We start from the raw sequence: 19,220 nt of genomic DNA, 5'->3' as shown, positions 1-19,220 counted from the left end.
CATACCACCATACACCAAGAAGCTGGCAACATGTCCCCCCCCTTTTAGCTAGTGTTTAGCTCTAAAGTTGTGAAATAAGAACTGACAATTTTAGGTTCAGTTTTTAAACCAGTTCTGATTTTGACAAAGCCACTGCCACGCAGCGATTCTTGTAATTTAATTTTCATCCATACATTCGGGACTGTTTGCAATGGTATAGCTCTTGGCTTGTAGTTGCCTTCCAAGTCTTATAGTTTAGCATCTGGATGCACAACAGAAAACCAAGGGCAATCATAATATATGTGAAATGCAGTCTAGACTGGTTCAAAAGCAATTTTATGGGAAATACAAAAGGCAATTTGACAGACTGGAAGACACATGTATTTAGATGCTTCTAAGTTGAAAAGGCCACTCTGCTTTAGCTTTTACAAGGAGGGATTTTAGTTCAGCCTTCAATCTTAAAAATTGCCCCAGGGCAGGGAGGATGACAGACGCAAGACAGGCATTTTGATTATTATTTTGATAATAGTGCGGGGATGAACATGGGATTTTCAAATTAGAATATTCGCTCAATTTAAATATTTGTTTGGATATTCGTTTGTTTTCAAAAAGAAAATAAAAGCCATTATATTGCTCAGAACGCAGGCAGAGACAGCACAGCAGCAGGGGCAAGGGGGCGTGGCCCCTGTGTGCGTGCCTTTATTTTACAGCAAGATGTTACAATACGTAGCACGTTAAAGTAGAAAAATATCCCAGGAGTAAAGAATAGGTTGTGTAGGCCTTACTTTACCCCAGTGAATTAACTACAAAACAAAAGGATGGTCAAATAGCAGTTCAAGTTAAACGTTGTTTTGTTTATTCCTGAAATAAATAGTACATGAAGTTGACACTATTTTATTTACTTTTTTTTCATTCCTTGCCATTTCTTCACAGTAAACAGTGGCCAAAGACATGTTTCATAAAGTAATAACATGAGGTTTACTTGTGCCTTTTTGTAGCTGAACAAGCAAACGAAAACTGAAATTTAACTTTAAACACTTCAAATAAAACAAACGTGGAAATGGCATTGTAAAATGAAGTGGGAAAAAAAAAGAAATCGCTTTGGTTCTCGTTTATTACGTTCCACATAACAGAAAGTCGCAACAAAAAAATATATTATATAAAAAAAAAAATCACTACAACATTTCCTGCAAGTTGGTCACTGTTTAAGCGAGGCATTTCAAAGTCCTATGAGACTGACTCGCTCAAGTTTTTTTTTTTTTTTTTTTTTTAAATATATTAATCTCACATAGAGCTCTTTTTCATTTGCCATGTTTTAAACTGTTCCACAACCTCTGGTGAGGTGGTAAATAAGTGCAAGGTATTTTTGTAATTTATAGCGAATATGAACATCTGATTTTTGTATCTGAATACATGTTAAAAAACATTCGTTCAAATATTCTGATATTTGTCCCAGCACTATTTGATAATATATTTTTGTTACTTTAGATACATATAATTAAACAACATTTTTCATTTTACCAACCTGATGCTGATACACTGGTGGATACGGCAAAAGGTCTCAAAAATAAAGAGTCGAGCATTTTCAATGAAGTCTTCAAGACAAGCCACCAAGAAGAAGTCATTTACAAGGACCTGTGAAACAAGAAAATACAACTTTAAAATGCAAATAAAACCTTCAGTGTTATTTCTAGGTCTTTATATATATATATATATATAAAACACACACCACGGACCCTATTTGTACATGTAAATTGAAAGTTTGGAAAGAGCTTAACAGCAGTGTGGAGTAGTGGTTAGGGCTCTGGACTCTTGACCGGAGGGTCGTGGGTTCAAATCCCGATGGGGACACTGCTGCTGTACCCTTGAGCAAGGTACTTTACCTAGATTGCTCCAGTAAAAACCCAACTGTATAAATGGGTAATTGTATGTAAAAATAATGTGATATCTTGTAACAATTGTAAGTCGCCCTGGATAAGGGCGTCAGCTAAGAAATAAATAATAATAAGATTGACTAAAATCAATATGATACCGTAATAGAAATTACTAGTATAGCTATGTTAGATGCATGTTTACAGGAAATTCAATTTGTATTTGTTTTCCTCCCCATATCTTTGAAATGTTCAGTGCCTCATGTCTTTTGTTTTAAAATGACATGTTATTTTAATTGGGCACTCCCCAGGCTAGACATTCATCAATTTTGACATTTAATATAGCAAGGATGTAAAATTAGGATAATCTACCAATTATTATTATTATTATTTCTTTTAATGTACATATAAAATGTTGTTTCAGCAAAACATTTAACCACTTTAAGAATCTTAGTTAATTATTAATTGATTCAAAATACTATCCTGAAAATGTTCATGCCATGTGAATTAAACCATAATGTTGAAACACCACCCTCTCCACAATAAAACATGCCTTAACGTGAACCAAACCACCAGATTCACTGTAGTGGTGACACTTCTCAGCATTCTACTTTGGTAGGTGGGAGTTTAACATAACAGGGAGGTGGGAGTATAAGAACAGATTATCAACAAAAGGAGATGATTTACCCGATTCAGATTCCCATTTTAAAAATTACATTAGACATTAGAAAACAATTCATGTAGTTTGCCCAGCTTGTATCCTTGCCAGTATAAAATTAGTTATCATAATTAAAACCTACATAGGCAAAATGAATAATCCATTTCTTAGATTTAAAAACAGAAAATATATCAATCAATCATATAGCTAGTCTTTGTGTTGATAGAAAAAAAAAAGTTCTCAACAATTTTAAGAGATTATTCACATGTTTGCTAGTGTTTTAGTGTCTGGAATCAATACGTAAATAAAAATCTACAGAATAATTTTCATTTGTCACCAAAACATTCCTCATTTGCTTCAGTTATATCTCTGGTCCTGGATGAATGATTCTAAATTACACAGAACTATCAAGAACTATGTTTCAAGTACAACAAAGTCTATATAAAACTGATAAAAACCGAAGATTAAGTACAATAATTACTGTCAGCTGTGATTTTAAGGGGACATGGGTAGTTTCTAAACGACAGAATGAACTTTTAGATCATCTCAGCAAAGGACTTGCTTTCTGCTGGAACAGCAGCCAAACATCAGACAGCTATTCTGTTTAGATGAACAAACAAGTAAAAGCAACAGTCTAGTCATATTAGAGTAGGCAAACCACAAGATCCTGGGCTTCTGAAAAGAACAAAACGTACACTTTTTCAATGAAAAAGTCTATTCTTTGAACATCATTTTGTAATAAAGTGTTTTTTGTTTTATGACGAGCATGACAGCTTAAAATGGTCTATGGACACTGTTTGGCTACTAATTACTATAGGACAAGTAGTTACTAGTTAATACTGCCGAGCAGAAGAAAATGTCTTGCCTCAGTTAACAGTAAAACAGAACTTACAAAAATGTTGATACCATAAGACTGAAATACAGTAAAATGTATTCTGACCACCTATTAATATTAATAAGACTATAAAACTTATAGTATACAGAAAGTAAAAATAAATAAATAAATAAATAAACAAACAAACAAACTAATAATAATTCGGTCTTCTCATATGTTATATATACTGTACAAGCAGTAATTAACTGTCTAAATGAAGATTAAGTCTTCATTCTAGAGGTCTTCTTCACTATCCAAATCTCTTTGTCGTTCACAAAAGTGATCCAGCAAAAACACCACTTCAGTCATACTACATTTTTCTAATGGTTTAAGTTTAATTTATTTTTCCATATTTGTTACAGGTTTCATAAAGGTCCTAGTGAACTCTAAATACGTGTTAACTTTTCAGGAGGAAAAAACAACTTAAATTTTCTAGTTTACTGTCATTTTTGTAAGAAAACAATCTATATAAAATCAGGAAAGTTCATAATTTTGCTAAGGAAGGTTCATGTGAAATTCAACATTAAAATGTCCAGTTATATGCCTCATCAAGTTATATAACACAAATTAAAATGTTCTGAAGCTATTAAACTGTTCCGTATGTTATTTAGAGCTGGGTGTTCCAAAGAGCCAACATAATAAATTCCCAAAGGACTAAAAGCACCATGCTTGGGGTTAATCATGCAATGTTGTTAATAATTGCTACAAGAAGAGTTGCCTTAAACACCTGTTGGCCAATACTAACTGTAAGATTACAACATTTTACAATTTAATACAAAACAAATAAAATGTAACCACTTACCACCATTGAAGTAAACAAGAGAATAGCTATTTTTGTTAAACGTACTTGTGGAAAAGACAACACACTTACTTAAAACAGACATTAACAAAGTTGGGAACTTCGAATAAGCCACAAACAAGACTCCCCCTCCCACCCCCTTACTGTGACAGTACCAATCCCCCATGCCAGATGTTACTCATTCCTGAAGTTTATCGCTGAAGAGACAAACATGAAAAGGATACAAATAGCCTAAAATATTCTTTTAATCTATTCGTTCTTTCTGGACATGCCAACATGATTTATTCATTAAAGAAACCCTTAACTACTTACTGGCACTGCTCATTAAGGCATGAAAGTACTATATTACACATGCAAGCCACCAATACACCTGTTCACTTCATTGTACTGTGGATATTGTAAGCTCTTTTGTGCACACTGGGCAGCATGCTGTTGTAAAATAAAACAAGTCACGTACTTCCCTGCACCCAACCCCCTCTAACCACATACTATACCATAACAGGGTGAATAACTGAAGACTTATTACTGTATGCTCTCTCAAAGACAAATTCATACATCTACTATTATACTTTTACTATGGGCTAGTCTACCCATATTATACATACATTTCTTTTACACATTCAGAGAAAATAAACTAATTTGTCGGCTCCTCCCTGCTATAGATCTACAAGCATAGTCGTTTGCACACATTGATTTGCCGTGTTCATTTATTAACGGCTTTCTAGTTCTTATATCTTCTGGTTTAGGCTACATCCATTATAAGATTCATTGCGTATTGATGAATCGGGATACTTTCTTTACGTTATATATCGTACCGTAATAAATAGAGGTATGCATCGTTTATATTGTGATACAAGACCAAAAGCACACAACTTAGCTAACTGTAGTTCACCAAGTGGTACTTAAATGAAGAATAAATGTTTTAAAAAAAAATACATGTATTGAATGCATTCTCTTGATCTAGTTATGCATCATAGCCCATCATATATATATATATATATATATATATATATATATATATATATATATATATATATATAGCGTGATGCATATAGTATCACAACGTGCATACTGCGATACATATCGTATTGTCACATTAGTAGTGCTGGGACAAACACAGGATTTTCATGTTCAGATATTCACTCAATTTAAATATTTATTTGTTTTCAAAAAGTAATAAAAAAAATCATTATAGTGCACAGCAAGATGTTACAATATGTAACACATTAAAGTAAAATAATATCCCAGGAGTAAAGAACGTTGTGTAGGCATTACTTTACCCCAGTGAATTAACTAAAAAAACAAAAGGATGCCAAATAGCAGTTCAAGTTAAACGTTGTTTTGTTTAATTCTCGAAATAAATACTACATAAAGTTAACACCAAATTTTATTTATTTTTTACTTTTTTCATTCATTGCCAAAGCCATTTCTTCACAGTAAACAGTGGCCATAGTCAAGTTTTCATAAAGTAATAACATGAGGTTTACCTGTGCCTTTTTGTAGCTGAACAAGCAAACGAAAACTGAAATTTAACTTTAAAACACTTCAAATAAAACAAAAAACATGGAAATGGCGTTGTAAAATGAAAGGGTAAAAAAAAAGAATTGTTTGTTTCTCGTTTATTACATTCTACATAACAGAAAGCTGCTACAAAAAATATATATATAATATACACAACCTACATAAAAGAGATTGTGACTCGCTCTAAAGCAGCACAACACTATTTTTACCCAGATGTCTTTCCATAGAGATCACTATGCATGCATGCGCACAATCTTGTTTGTTTACTTTTTGCTATCTAAAACTTTTAAATAGAAGCCATTTATATATTAAATCTCACATAGAGCTCTTTTTCATTTGTCGGGCGACTTCTGGTGAGGCGGTAAATAAGTGTAAGGTATTTTTGTTATTTCTAGCGAATACGAACATCTGATTTTTGTATCTAAATACATGTCAAATATTCTGACATTTGGCCCAACACTAAACATTAGTGTATCGTTACACCCCTAGTGAAAACCTACCCATAGCCACTGGCTCCAAAAATATTTGTGTGACAAACTCTTTCAGCACTAAGTAACTCAACAACTACCATAGGGTAACCAATGAAATAGTTTCAGCACCTTATTCTGAAAAATAAATGTAAATGGTCATAGATGTACATATTTATATCTGATTAGTTTACTGGTCTACTTGGAATTATCTTTCCTATACTATTAGAGCAGGTCTGCAGCTGAAGTTGTTATCTTTCCTAGACCTGCAGTGTTGAGAGTTGAGCACTTGGATTTTATAAATATAAAATGTAACTGGTATATTTTCCTAAATTTACATTCAAATAACTAGGTACTTAAATTACACTGTAAGTGCAAGACTATTACAATTTAATGGTGGATGATTTGAAACATGGACATCTGAATATTTTTGTGAAAAACAAGACAATACTCTTAGCATCAACCAGATGGACAATTACTGGCCATATAAATTGGTACTGAGTCATGACAAAAATCAAAAGGATACACTCATGACCAATTATGATTCATAACCCACATCTGAAAAATAATAATTTAAACTATCAGATAAGAACAAGTAAAACATTTAATGACTCTAAAAGAGCAAGATGTTCGAACTAATTCACATGGTGACTAATGATGTTTACTGCAGCTATAAAAAGTGTGATGTATTATTTAGACAATGACTGGTCAAGAGGGCACTTTGATGTTGAGCTTCCTTATCAGGGAGAAAGAGCCAAGAGGAAAATGAACAGAATTATTTGTGACAAAGAATAGACACATTTTTTAAAAAAATAATGTTTTTCAATGGTTTGTGGTCAGAAAACTATTGCCAATTTTAAAAATGGAAGCATAGTTATATTAAGATGCTTCAAAAACAAGCATGGATCTAAAAAAAAAAAATCTTTCAAAATAAAATTCTTTATATTTCGGCAATACAAATATAGGCTTTGTGGACTGCAATGTCTTCAAAACATTTAGTCTGTGAAATATGAGTTAGTTACCAACTTCATGTCATTTAAAAGTTATGAAGAGAAAACATAATCAAGCTAGCAAGAAAGTAACTTACAGATTCGCACTCCCTCAGTTTCTTCTGGGCACTGTCAAAGTCAAAGTTCACATAGAGGCATTCCACAAACTCAGTGATGGGATCCTTGTAAGTGTAGGACTCCTTTTAATGAAATAAAAAAAAGAAAGTTACTGAAATGCTCTACATATTTGACACAGTTCTCATGTAAAATCATGTCTTCCAACTTTCTTTCCACATTGTATTTTGAAATATTCAATATTGTATTTAAAATAAAATTGAAAATGACTTTCTTTTCTATTAGCATATAGTTTAAAGCATAAACAGACATGTAAGTCAATATACTGTACAGCATGATTAACCTCACTGTTAAGTTCACTGTCCAGATGTAACAGCATGGTTCCAATCAATCAAACCTCCACCAATGGCCAAAACACCACATTATTTCTGGTTAGAACAAAATGTGAACAACGGCTGCCCAAATTTAAACAATTTGCATATTTGGAAAACTATTCAAGGCATCGGTCTTTAGAAGACCCCAAATGGGAGACACATAACGGATAAGAACATATTTAAGTGATTTACACCATGGTCATAAATCCAGAATTTATTTTCTGCCTATAGAAGAAGCTACTGTTGCTGGTTAAGACAAAACAAAACAAAACAAACCACATTGCAGACATGAAACACCCACAATAATGATTATTTCTTAAACAAATCTACGTATGAATCAAATAAAATGTTCCAAGGTATCAGTCAACTACAGAAGACATGCAACTCAAATCTACTGGGAATAGATGTTCATTATGACCTTTAGTAAAAACAGGAATGGAAAAAACACAGGGAATACTTCTGTTCTAATGGAATTTAAAGTTAAATGTTAGTCGTCACGTTACACTCCTACATAGACCTTAATACATCAAAACCTCAATAGCAATTTTCTTACCTGTTGGATAACTTTAACCAAATCTTTAAGGACTTGTCTGCGTTTTCGTACATCCTTGTTCGTGATGACAGCTGTTGTCAAGTACCGAAGGATGTGAGGGCACATTGTCTGGATGGCATTTAGGTACCTAGAAAATTGCATACAAAGCAATGTTTAGAAATGTTTGTTTTTCCAACAACTAAATGGCACAGAAAAAATAAATTCATGAATATACATTATGAACCACATTATCAAACTGAAAGTCATGGTCATGTTTTACCTTGAATTCTTTCAAAACAGTGAATGTTAAGTCAGGCCAATGCCATTAAAGCACAATAATAGAGACACTACACGGATCTGCTAGGTTTGCTGCAAGTGCTTCAACTTTGACTGAAGAATAAAATGCCTTATCAATACAACCAGTTCTTAAATAGCAACAAACCAGAAACAAACAAACAGTAAATTACATGTCCGTATATATGCCAATCTAGTTGGTACACTACAATGTTACGATGTTTATACTTGGTCTTTAACTTAAAGTCCATATCTTACATAGAAAATCATTTTTTGGCTTTTGGGTCATACTTGGTTTACTTTCACAATGAGCAAAAAATGTATTCTTCATGATCAATTTTAGAGCACTATCAATAATTCCGGGACACACAGACAACACACCGATGATGCAAGAAGTTGGCATGACGTCACTAGGGGAACACATACCAGGAACCGATGAGAGATATATATGGCTTCAGACTGAGAAAGCGATCATTACGAATTTCTCAGACGTTCTGAGTAGTCTGTATTAGAGTAAGGACAGCGGGAGCGTGGTGTGTAATGAAAGAAATTATGGGGAGGAATAGGAAGAATAAGTGGTTTGAGGCCCGATGCCGAACTGTTTTGATCCTCTATCAGGAGAAAATAACTACGCTGGCATGAGAAATGCGAGCAACACGCCCCCACTTCAAAAATAAAGCATTGTTTATATTACAGGGCTGAGATGACTTGCATGGTCACATATAGCTCTTCAACTCCATTCATGAAATGCACACTTATGCTTTCCCCTATTTAGTGAAATTAAACAGGCCTAACCTCCTTGTGAACTGCACGTAATTATTATTATTTCTTGGCAGACGCCCTTACCCAATAATGTGCATATGAACATTACCTTAAAGATAAAAATGAAAATCGAAAGCTTACCTAAAAAAGCTGGATGAGTGGATTCATTCTTTTGATTTCTGCATCAGAAATATTGAGCACGCAATGTGTTTGTACTGGTTTATAGTACTCTGACGTTATTGTTTTTATTAAGTCGGTAATATGAAAGCCGTGCTCATGTTTATTTTCTTTGGGTAGTTTTGGGCCAGATATATTGTATAATAATAATTATTATGATAATAATAATAATAATATCTGATGTAATATAATTAGATTGTAATGTGAAATAGGTGACATATGGACTTTATGTTTCCTGAATCATTTAAAGATGATACAATAAAAAAAGAAAAATTGAGATATTGTTACAATTATTGATCCAGTCACAGTGAAAGGACTTGGGTGAAAATATAAAACGCTGCATAAAACGCTGCGTCACACTCAGAGGTCGCGTTAACGCAAAATTTTGCGTCCTAGACGGAAAATAAAATCAATTGGAAGAAAAATATTTAGTCTTGCGTTCAAAGGACGCACAGAATGGGAAAGGGACGCAGACATGCATATTCACGGTAATCTATTACACTGCAGCAAAATGACCGTAAAATACTTGCTTGTTTTAAAAAAAAAAAAAGTTCTGCAATATAACAGCATTTATTAAGGTACACTCCAGTCCTGTAGGTGACTGTAGTCAGCAGTAAGCCTCATATTTGGCTTACGCAGCAATATTAAGGATATTTACTTTTAGACCATGTCCATACTACATATCCGATCTCGAGAACTGTACTCAAAAACGTTTTAATTAATCCTGCTCAAAGAGTCCACACTGTAGTACCGTTTCATGTTTAGACGGGCGTAATGCATACACACACTATTACTATTAAAATAGTTTGGTTACAGTTCCTAGTAGCACAATGAACAGTGGAAATTAATACGATAGTATCCCACCATTCACTGTATTTTATTTTAAAATAATGTGTTATGCCCCATATTAACAGAGGTCCATATTACTAAGAAATAAAACAAGTATTTTGGAAAAAGGAAATGCGAACACACACACACACACACACAGGGCTTGAAGTTTGGGTTCTATTTTTAATCAGGTGACGTCCCTTTGAACAAATGTAGCTGATTCTGTTTCACAATTACATTCACAAAAAGCTAATTACAAAACAATCTTTGCTTTTACCTTCATATCTAGCCTGAGCCTAATTCTGGTCCCTTTAATTTTATTTTAGAGCCGACAAATTACGTGAACTGTTCATCCCCAATCCTACTTTTAACTTGCATTTTATTTTTCCAGTCACCAAATTTAACGTTGTGCTTTTGTTATTTTCCCCACTAGTTTCACAGGGATGTCCTGACAGATTTTTTTAAGCATAAAAATGAATACCTAGTGCGGAGTGTACGCTGCTAGCAAGTCAATCAGAAGTTTGCAAGAAATACATTTTTTGTTCCATGTAGTATTTCATACCAATTAATTTTACACCGCAGACCTAATTGCTACATGATGTCTCACATTTCTTAGGTTTCCTATTAGCACCTACTCACAGGCCATCTGATGGCAATATCTTACTCCAACAGCCCTTGAACCTGGTTAGATTTCACTGGCCGATCTCTAATCTTTGATACTGCTTTTCTTTTAAACCTTTTTTTTTGTTTTTGTTTCAGTTCATAAACAGAATATCTGGTAAAGAGAGTAAAATCAGGTGAAACTGATGTCATAATATATGATGCAATTCACTTTTTTAGTACGGGAATATCATTACCATGTTCTATATTCAAGGACACGCATTTGACAAACTGCAGTCTTAAGAGGAATCCAAGTATGAAACACTCCTGTGATTATCTTGTTTTGCAAAGTAATAATAATAATACAGTGCACTCCGTTTATAAGAATCGCATCCGTCCTGGATGATTTTGATTCTTGAAAGCAGTTGATTCTTAAAAGCGGACCGATAGTATAATTAGCAAAAGCATGCCTCCGCACATCAGCAGTTTAAATATAGTATACAAATGGCAATGGTGCTCAATCGCGGAGCACAGTACATCAAAATAAGTCCTCGTGGGTAAGCAACTTGTTATATGATCATGATTATGTTTACTCAAGGCTGCAGAATCCTTTACTACAGCATACCTGAGAAGCGATCATCTCATGAGGGTGCCTAGTTTAAGTGCGGTATTATGTGTAATGGCCTTTGAATTCAAATGACATTACAGTACAGTATTTTACTGTCAGGACTACCACTGCATTTAAGCATCTGTGGTTTACTTATTTTCAGTTGCGATGCAAATCCCTGTTTTTTCATTAAGCAGCGATGCAAAGCTCTGCAATCCCCCCCCCCCCCCCACCCTCCTCACCGTGTCGCACTGCAATCCCACCCTCCTCACCGCGCTGCGTATATCACACAATAACAGTGCTGTATTCAATGAATTTGTATTCATTTTATTGAAACAAATTTTCACAAAAAAACACACCTGCAGAAGCAGTCACTGTTTGATTACAAACTTGTCCAGTGTTCCCTGCATCACTGCACAAGCCACGCTGCGTACATGCCTAATCATGCGAGATGTGATCAAATTCAAAAACAGCTTTATTGGCTGTACACGTCATTGCACTTGATACAGTACCGTATTACATGTAGTCAATTTGCCCTGAAATTATTCTCATAAGCGGATTGCTTGATTCTTACAAGCAGATTATTTTAGCATGGTTAGTATAGGAATGATTTTGTCCCAGTGGTTTTGATCACTACATGCGGTTGATTATTATATCAGTGATTCTTATAAACGAAGTGCACTGTAATAACAGAACATATATTGCAGTTTCAACTCTTTTCTGAACTGAATGCACAGAAGGGGTGGCTAATCTCCATTTACACATTAAGATTTTTTGCATTTCCCTAACCCTCCCACATGATATACACAACTAAACCCTCAGGAAGCTTTTGGGCTCAAAGCAGAAATACAGTCGGGTTGGCTCTCCCACACAATACTATCTGGAAAACCACAGTATCTCAGAGGTGGGTGGCTCGGTTCGAAGCAGAAAAAAAAAATACTGCCAGTTTCTATATTTAAAGGGAGAAATTCTAGGGAGCACAATCAGTCTTACATGCAATAAGGTAAGTGACATAAGTTTACTTAAATCAATTGATTTATAATCTGTATCTTAAAAAAAGAAGAAAAAAACCCATCACTGTATACTTAAAGACACAAAGTGTAGAATCTGAATAACAATGGTCAATAAATAGCTTTACTGAGATAAAAAAAAAAAAAAACTAGGATTTCAATGCTCCCAGTGATTACTGTGGCAACCACAAGGCTTCACAGCTACGTTCTTCTGCTGAATATCAGTAACAGTAAAAACCTTGTCTAGGGAGGACATATTTAAACGTATATCTTTTTCCATCCAGTGTAGAACATGCAAACTAAGACAAAACAGTTATCTGAATGCAGCCAGGAGATTAAATAAAGACAAGATTTCATTTCGAAATGAACAGCAGGGAGCAATGAGGTTAATGAGACTTAGCGACACACTCCAAATGGCAAATGAGAACAGACTGCAATGGGGATAATAAGAGGTCTAGTAATTGCACTGGTATTCTTCAGAAGCAAGCAATGCAGTAGGCAGACAAGATCTCATGTGGTCTGTGTTAGACTGCCAAACATTCCTTGAACTTCATAATCATTGGTCACTTGTGCCAGACAACAGCCAAAGGCATTAACGTGTAGGTTTTTTGGTACAAGAATGTGATTTTGGTGCTCCTGTCCACACAGCTGTATATTAATTCAGAGTAATTACTAAGCAGGTTGATTTTTTTTAATCTTTTTTTTTCAATCTGCTACAATAAAAAGTGTTCCTTCTTTCCAAACAGAAAACCAGCGACTTCAATCGCCTTTGTTGTGGTAATCAATGTAATGGTTTAAATTAAATACATTCATCTGTTCAACTGATCCAATGAACTAAACTTTGTTCTTATGACAAAGGATGAATAGGTGCAGTATAAACTGAGGACAGCATGATTTGAAAGATATGTCCTTTTATTAAGGAAAAAAAACATGAATACAGATTAGTGCTGTAAGTTATTCAAAATATTCAAACACCTGATTAAAAAAAAGGTAGAATAAAATGTTATGAAATCAAGTATTCATTAATGTGAATTAAAGTAGGAGCAGGGATGAACAATTAATGTAATTTGTCAGCTGTGTTTGAAATAAAAATAAGGCAAAACAGAATGAGAGGCCCGATCAAGATATGAAGGTAAAAACAAGTGATCTTGTTTTGTAATGAACAGCTTTTCTGAGTTTAAATACAATTATTTTGAGCCAATTCTGTTTCTTAAAAGGGTGTCGCATGATCAAAAATAAAAGCCGTAAAACTTCCAAGTTCAAGGCTAGGCTTATTATAGTATTTATCATTGATTACACAGCATTGTATTAAGTGTTCCGTTTGTAATGTCCTATTACAATTACTGATAGGAGTCATAGCTTTACTATAGGAGTCACGTATAGTACCAAATCAAGTGTTTAGGGGAAGACGTAAACCGGAATGCACTGCCAGTGTGTGCTTTTGGCTTTTGTGCATCGCTTCTTCCCCCTCGCCAGATGATCGATACGCATTTTTACCGTGAATAAATACACTAAAAAAACAAAAATACCTTTTAAATATTTATGGTAGATGATAGACTTCCCCCATACTCCACTTATAAAACGTTCTGTATTTTGATTGTGTCAGCTCAATGTTAGACATTAGTCTCCAGTACTTGCTATTTACTATAAAAAAAAACTACATTAAATACAAAATGTGCAACAATTATTTATTTATTTATTTTTAGGAGGGAGGTATGTGGGTCTGAGAATCACACGTAGATTATATCCTGTGAAGGCTGACAAGATGATAAGGGGTTAAGAATGCCTATAAAAGGGTTAATTGGTTTGTGTTTGATTGTATCACTGTTTCATGAAGCCAGGATTAGGATCAGCTGGCTCAATTTAATTAGGTACACCTAGTTGCAATTAGCAGGCAGGAATATAAGCAGGTGAAAATGGTTGTTCTGGTGGCTGTGAAAATTCTAGTTCTGGTGGCTGTGAAAATGCTAAGACCCGAGAGGAGGAAGCCTGTAGGACCAGACATAGAAAAGGTATTTAATACAAGAAGTTTGTGTTTAAAACCCCCCGGTACACAGCTTAGCTGTCCTGCTCACAATTAAAGATTGAAAAGTTGAGTTAGTACTCCTAGGAGGAGTTAAGTTTTTCTTTGTTCATTTGTTTTGTTTTGTAAATTAAAAAATAAAACGAACAGGCACCGCCGTTTCACCTGAACTGTGGGTTTTTTTAGTACTTTTTTTAACCTGAGAAGACAGTGTGAAGGTCCTGCACGGTGACAAGACACCCCATCTTGCCACATTATATATCACAACAATTGCTGCATCCCCAACCACAATCAAACAGATTCTTCTTTGCAATGATTCCAGTGAGAAAAAAACACTTTGGTTTACTAAGGGTGTTGTTTTTTTTGCATTGAAAACAAAAACATGCATTTGGCTTTTTTTGCTGCATACCAGTATTATGCTGGTATTGTTTGATTTGCACACACTGTACAAAATATATGAAAATGATGCATCTTTGAAAATGAAGTCACTTACTGTGGCTGGTACAGGAAGAGTTCAATGATGTTGTCTCTGCCCTTGGGATGGTTAAAGAAAACAAAAAGTGACCAATGGATCAGCCAGGTCCTTTGCTGAAGAGACTGGAGTGGAGAGCTGACAGACTGCAACAAAAAGAATTGCAAACAACCAAAGTGAAACAGACATGTATATACGATCATTTTAATATGCATTGTCACATATTTTGTAGTCATACACAAACATACAATGGTAAAATAACTTCTGTTTTCATATCTTAACCTTCAACTGTTCAACTTTTAACCCTCCATCAGTGAGCTCACACAGAAGGCATTAACGCAGTTAATTTGAACATAAATGTGTTCTTTTTACTTAAATAATTTAATGCAAAAGGACGACAAACTGGTTAATATTATTTAAAACCGTTTGTATTGAATAAACTATTTTGGGGTGATATGTACATTAAATATTTAAAATGGCACAAACTATAAAAAATATTATATTGTACTTGCAAACTTAGCACATACCCATGCTTCAATATGAAGTTGCACTGCGCAAAAAAGCAGCTTAAAAAAACCCCCCAAAAAACACACACTTGCATACATAACAAAAAAGGTAGATAGGCTCAATCCCTTTAAAAATAAAACCAATCTTTTCTACATCTAGCTCAGCTCCCCTGTTACACTCTGCACCATTCTGCAAGCAAACAGGAGCAATGCATGGTAACACATACAGTATATAAAAGACACACCACTTTTATAATTAATAATTTTAGAAGCAATACATCGTTGCTACATCTCCCTTGGCTCTTTTACAACTCAATAATCTATTCTGCCAATAAGCAGGAGCTGTGATTATGGTATGAGAATGTAATATTTTTTGTAACCCACAGAAGGCAGAAAGAGGTGCAAATGCACCCCAAACATTTACCATGTGCACTTCAAAAGGAGGATTACTCCTGTTTTCCAAGTCAGACAAGGACATTCTTCGTATCAAAATATAGGTAAGCCATTAAACTTAATCATGTGTAAGAATATCCTGCAATCTTTATATAGTTATGAGATATGTTCTTTTTAAAACACAATGAGGTGCATTTGCACCCCTTGCCACCAAAGAAGGGTTAATGAAATAATTACTAGAGACAAGAGAACATTTAAATATTCAACCGAATAATTATTAAAATGTATTCAGGAGGCAAAAATTACCAAGATTGTATTCAGCACTTATTGTGTATTTTTTTTATAATGTATTGTGGATTAAGGGAACATTACTATCTGAATCAGTATTGTGATATTTCAATGCATACCACTCCATGGAATAACAATATGTTTTTGAAGTCTCTACCACTCATATCAGCCATAAAAATTTTACAATATTTACATTGTTATCAATCGTCTCCTTCAATCTGGTGAGGTCTTCCATAGCAGCTTCCCAGTTCTGCATCAATATTTCAGATGCCAGCTTACCCCACAAAGAACTCAAAGCATTTCTGTCTGTAGACGGAACCTGTAAAAACAGTAATAATAATAAAAATAATAAAAGGACACAACATGGTCCCAATTAAACAAATAAAAACAATAACAATAGAAATGCTGTATAAATCTAATATGCCCAACTGAAAATATCAAATTTAGTTGCTCGTTAGCCTGACCTCTATGACCTCCTGACTGTGCTACTCATGAAGGTGAAGAGGCCATGGTTAACTCAAAAAATAAATTCAATATTTTCAGTTGGGCCATGGTATATCCTCGCTATATATGTAAGCAATAATGCACTCGGGAGCGTTTACTGAATGTATATTACCGCCAATGCAAAATAGTCTTGACACTTCAGCTGTAAAGGGCTACAAATTGACGAAGAACTTACTACTGCTGATTTAATTGTTCATTTACTGGTCGCAGTCAAAATTACTGGCACTCTAATACAAATACAAGCATTTAAACATTAGCCAGTAGTTAAATGACAAAGACCAAAATACACCGTTTCTGATAGTTTAACAAACAATCTTTATATTAAAAAAAAGCACTTAAGCAATTTCAGATATTTGTTCATGACAAAAGTATTGGCACCTTTATATTAAAAGTCTGCACAAATTTAATAAAACCAATTAAAATATTTTTATTGATTGAAAACCATTACACAGCAACTAAGCTGCATTTTAAAGTCTTGGTAATTATTTCCAACATCTGCTGGAGAAGAGTTTTTGCAACACAGCAGATGATGGTCAATACAAAGATGTTGGATTTACATTTGAGAAAAGCACTCATAGCAAACTACAACAAAGGAAATGGCTGCAGAACAGTTTCAAAGGAATGTGGAATACCAAAATCCACAACCAGAGCAATAATTAAGTACCACAGAACAAATTCAACTAAATAGCTTGAAAGAAGTGGGCATCCAAAGAAAATGACGAGTACAGAAAGGAGAATCGTCCGAGCATCTTAAAAAATCCAACAGCCAAGGACTTACAGAAAGATTCAGAAGCATCAGGCATAATAGTGGATGAAAGAAATGTACAAAGGCACCTGAACACTGTTGTAGGTACGTAGACTTCGCTGCTAACCACTTTTAAAGAATTCATAAAACAATCCATCTAATATTTGCCAAGAAATATGAAAAGGAATATATCAGGGTGTTCCATATAATAGGGTTTGGCAATTTGCTGGATCAGAATAATGAAGAACCGCCGAATTCGACTTGTATGTCAACATATAATACTTTTAGGAAGATTACGTGACAATCAATTTAAAAAAAAAAAAAGTAAAGGAATTAAAAAAGTAAAGAATGTACACTTAATGCTGAATATGGTAATTACTAGGGCTGTATTAGAAGGTTTGTTCGCTAGCCAAGAATTCGAAGGTAGTTTTAAACCGTTGAAGGTTCGTCAGGTGGCATTCACGCACTTTGTTTTTTTCCCTCTGTTGACAGAAACAGTTTGACAATGTGTGAATACTATAAAATCACACATTCACTTGCATACAAAAATTGGATCTTTGGATTTGTATAATGCATATTACGTAAACAAAAGTTGTACTAAAATCCACTACCAAATCATTATACATCGCAACTATATGGCGAGGCTGCCGTGTATGGAGCAGGGTATAGAATGCCAAAGCACTGGGGCAGTACCTATAGCGGTTGTAGTGCTTCAGTAAAATATGTACTGAATACCTGGTGTACAAGACAGTGTAAGAGAAGTGCTATGGTAGAAGATGTTTGAAACATTTTAATTTCGAAAACTGAGCACCGTCCGCCCCTCCCCCCTCCAGCAAACCTTTAATTTCTTCATTCGCCATCTCGACAGCAAAGCCTTGTATAGCGTAAGCTGTATTGAAAGAAATGTCTTGAAACTCCTCTGCTGTTTGGGATTTTTTTGTTAAATGCCCAGACGACCAAAAAATAAAATAAGAAGTTGAATACAAACTGTGCAAGCGACTGTTGATGTATCATGGAGGCACAACCAATCTCAGGGGGCACTTGACAAGCGTAAGTTCACATCATCATCATTATTATTATTATTATTATTATTATTATTATTTTTAGTAGCAGTAACATGTGACTGATAACCTGCTTGGAACGGTGACTGTTAAATAAAGCTTAAAAATAAAGTCCAGGGGTGGCCAATTTCTAAAAACAACGTGTTGTCCAAGGGACAAAATGCTAGAAAAATCTACTTGTCCTTCTTAAAAAATACTTGCCCCATCCCCGACGCACAACACACACAAAAAAGTACAATATAACTTGCAGAATTTTGGTTTAATTTAACAGTGAACAAAATCAATCAATTAGTGAATAACAGGGGTGGATCTAGCCTTGTAGCTTGACTGGTTCACTAAATTCTTCATATACACAAAAGGTTCCCTGTGACCCCACCTCACCTCAAATTTATAACATACTTTAAGGAAATGTTTCTTTCAGTGCAGTTTGGAACACATTTGCTAGTACATTTAAGTAACATACTAAGAGTACAACTACAATAAGCAATACTAGGGAGTTATTCAAACATAAAAATAGCTTCTGCCTGTTTTTTCCACTCTTTCTTTATAAGCTGAATTCAACATCTGATGTAGAGCATACTTGCCAACATTTGTAAACTGTTCAGCGGGACACTCGTCCCTGGGGGGGGGGGGGTCTTATGCATCACACACAAGGGAGCGGACATGTGCAAAAAACACTCTATTATATAATAGACGTATCCCCCCAACTCAACACCACACGACCATCATCGCAGTAAAAACAGACATAATGAAGCGTTCTTACCTTTGTATAAGTTAGTGATCAGCAGATGTGTCAGCCATACGAAGAGCA

The 19,220-nt window shown here is 34.5% G+C and overlaps 1 protein-coding gene across 1 annotated transcript in view; it reads right to left on the bottom strand.

Moving 5' to 3' along the window:
- LOC117399468 (eukaryotic translation initiation factor 3 subunit E-B) overlaps nucleotides 1–19,220 on the bottom strand; it is a 55,800-nt gene that overhangs the window by 11,273 nt on the left and 25,307 nt on the right. The window contains exons 6-10 of the mRNA XM_033998675.3: nucleotides 16,293–16,418; nucleotides 14,934–15,058; nucleotides 8,161–8,287; nucleotides 7,257–7,358; nucleotides 1,505–1,614 (exon numbers count right to left, since the gene is read on the bottom strand). Of these exons, the coding sequence (XP_033854566.1) occupies nucleotides 1,505–1,614; nucleotides 7,257–7,358; nucleotides 8,161–8,287; nucleotides 14,934–15,058; nucleotides 16,293–16,418 (590 nt within the window). The remainder of the gene's footprint in view (nucleotides 1–1,504; nucleotides 1,615–7,256; nucleotides 7,359–8,160; nucleotides 8,288–14,933; nucleotides 15,059–16,292; nucleotides 16,419–19,220) is intronic.

Source organism: Acipenser ruthenus, chromosome 4 (genome assembly GCF_902713425.1).
Source record: "Acipenser ruthenus chromosome 4, fAciRut3.2 maternal haplotype, whole genome shotgun sequence".
Classification (NCBI taxonomy): domain Eukaryota; kingdom Metazoa; phylum Chordata; class Actinopteri; order Acipenseriformes; family Acipenseridae; genus Acipenser; species Acipenser ruthenus.
This window is presented reverse-complemented; position numbering and strand designations above follow the sequence as displayed.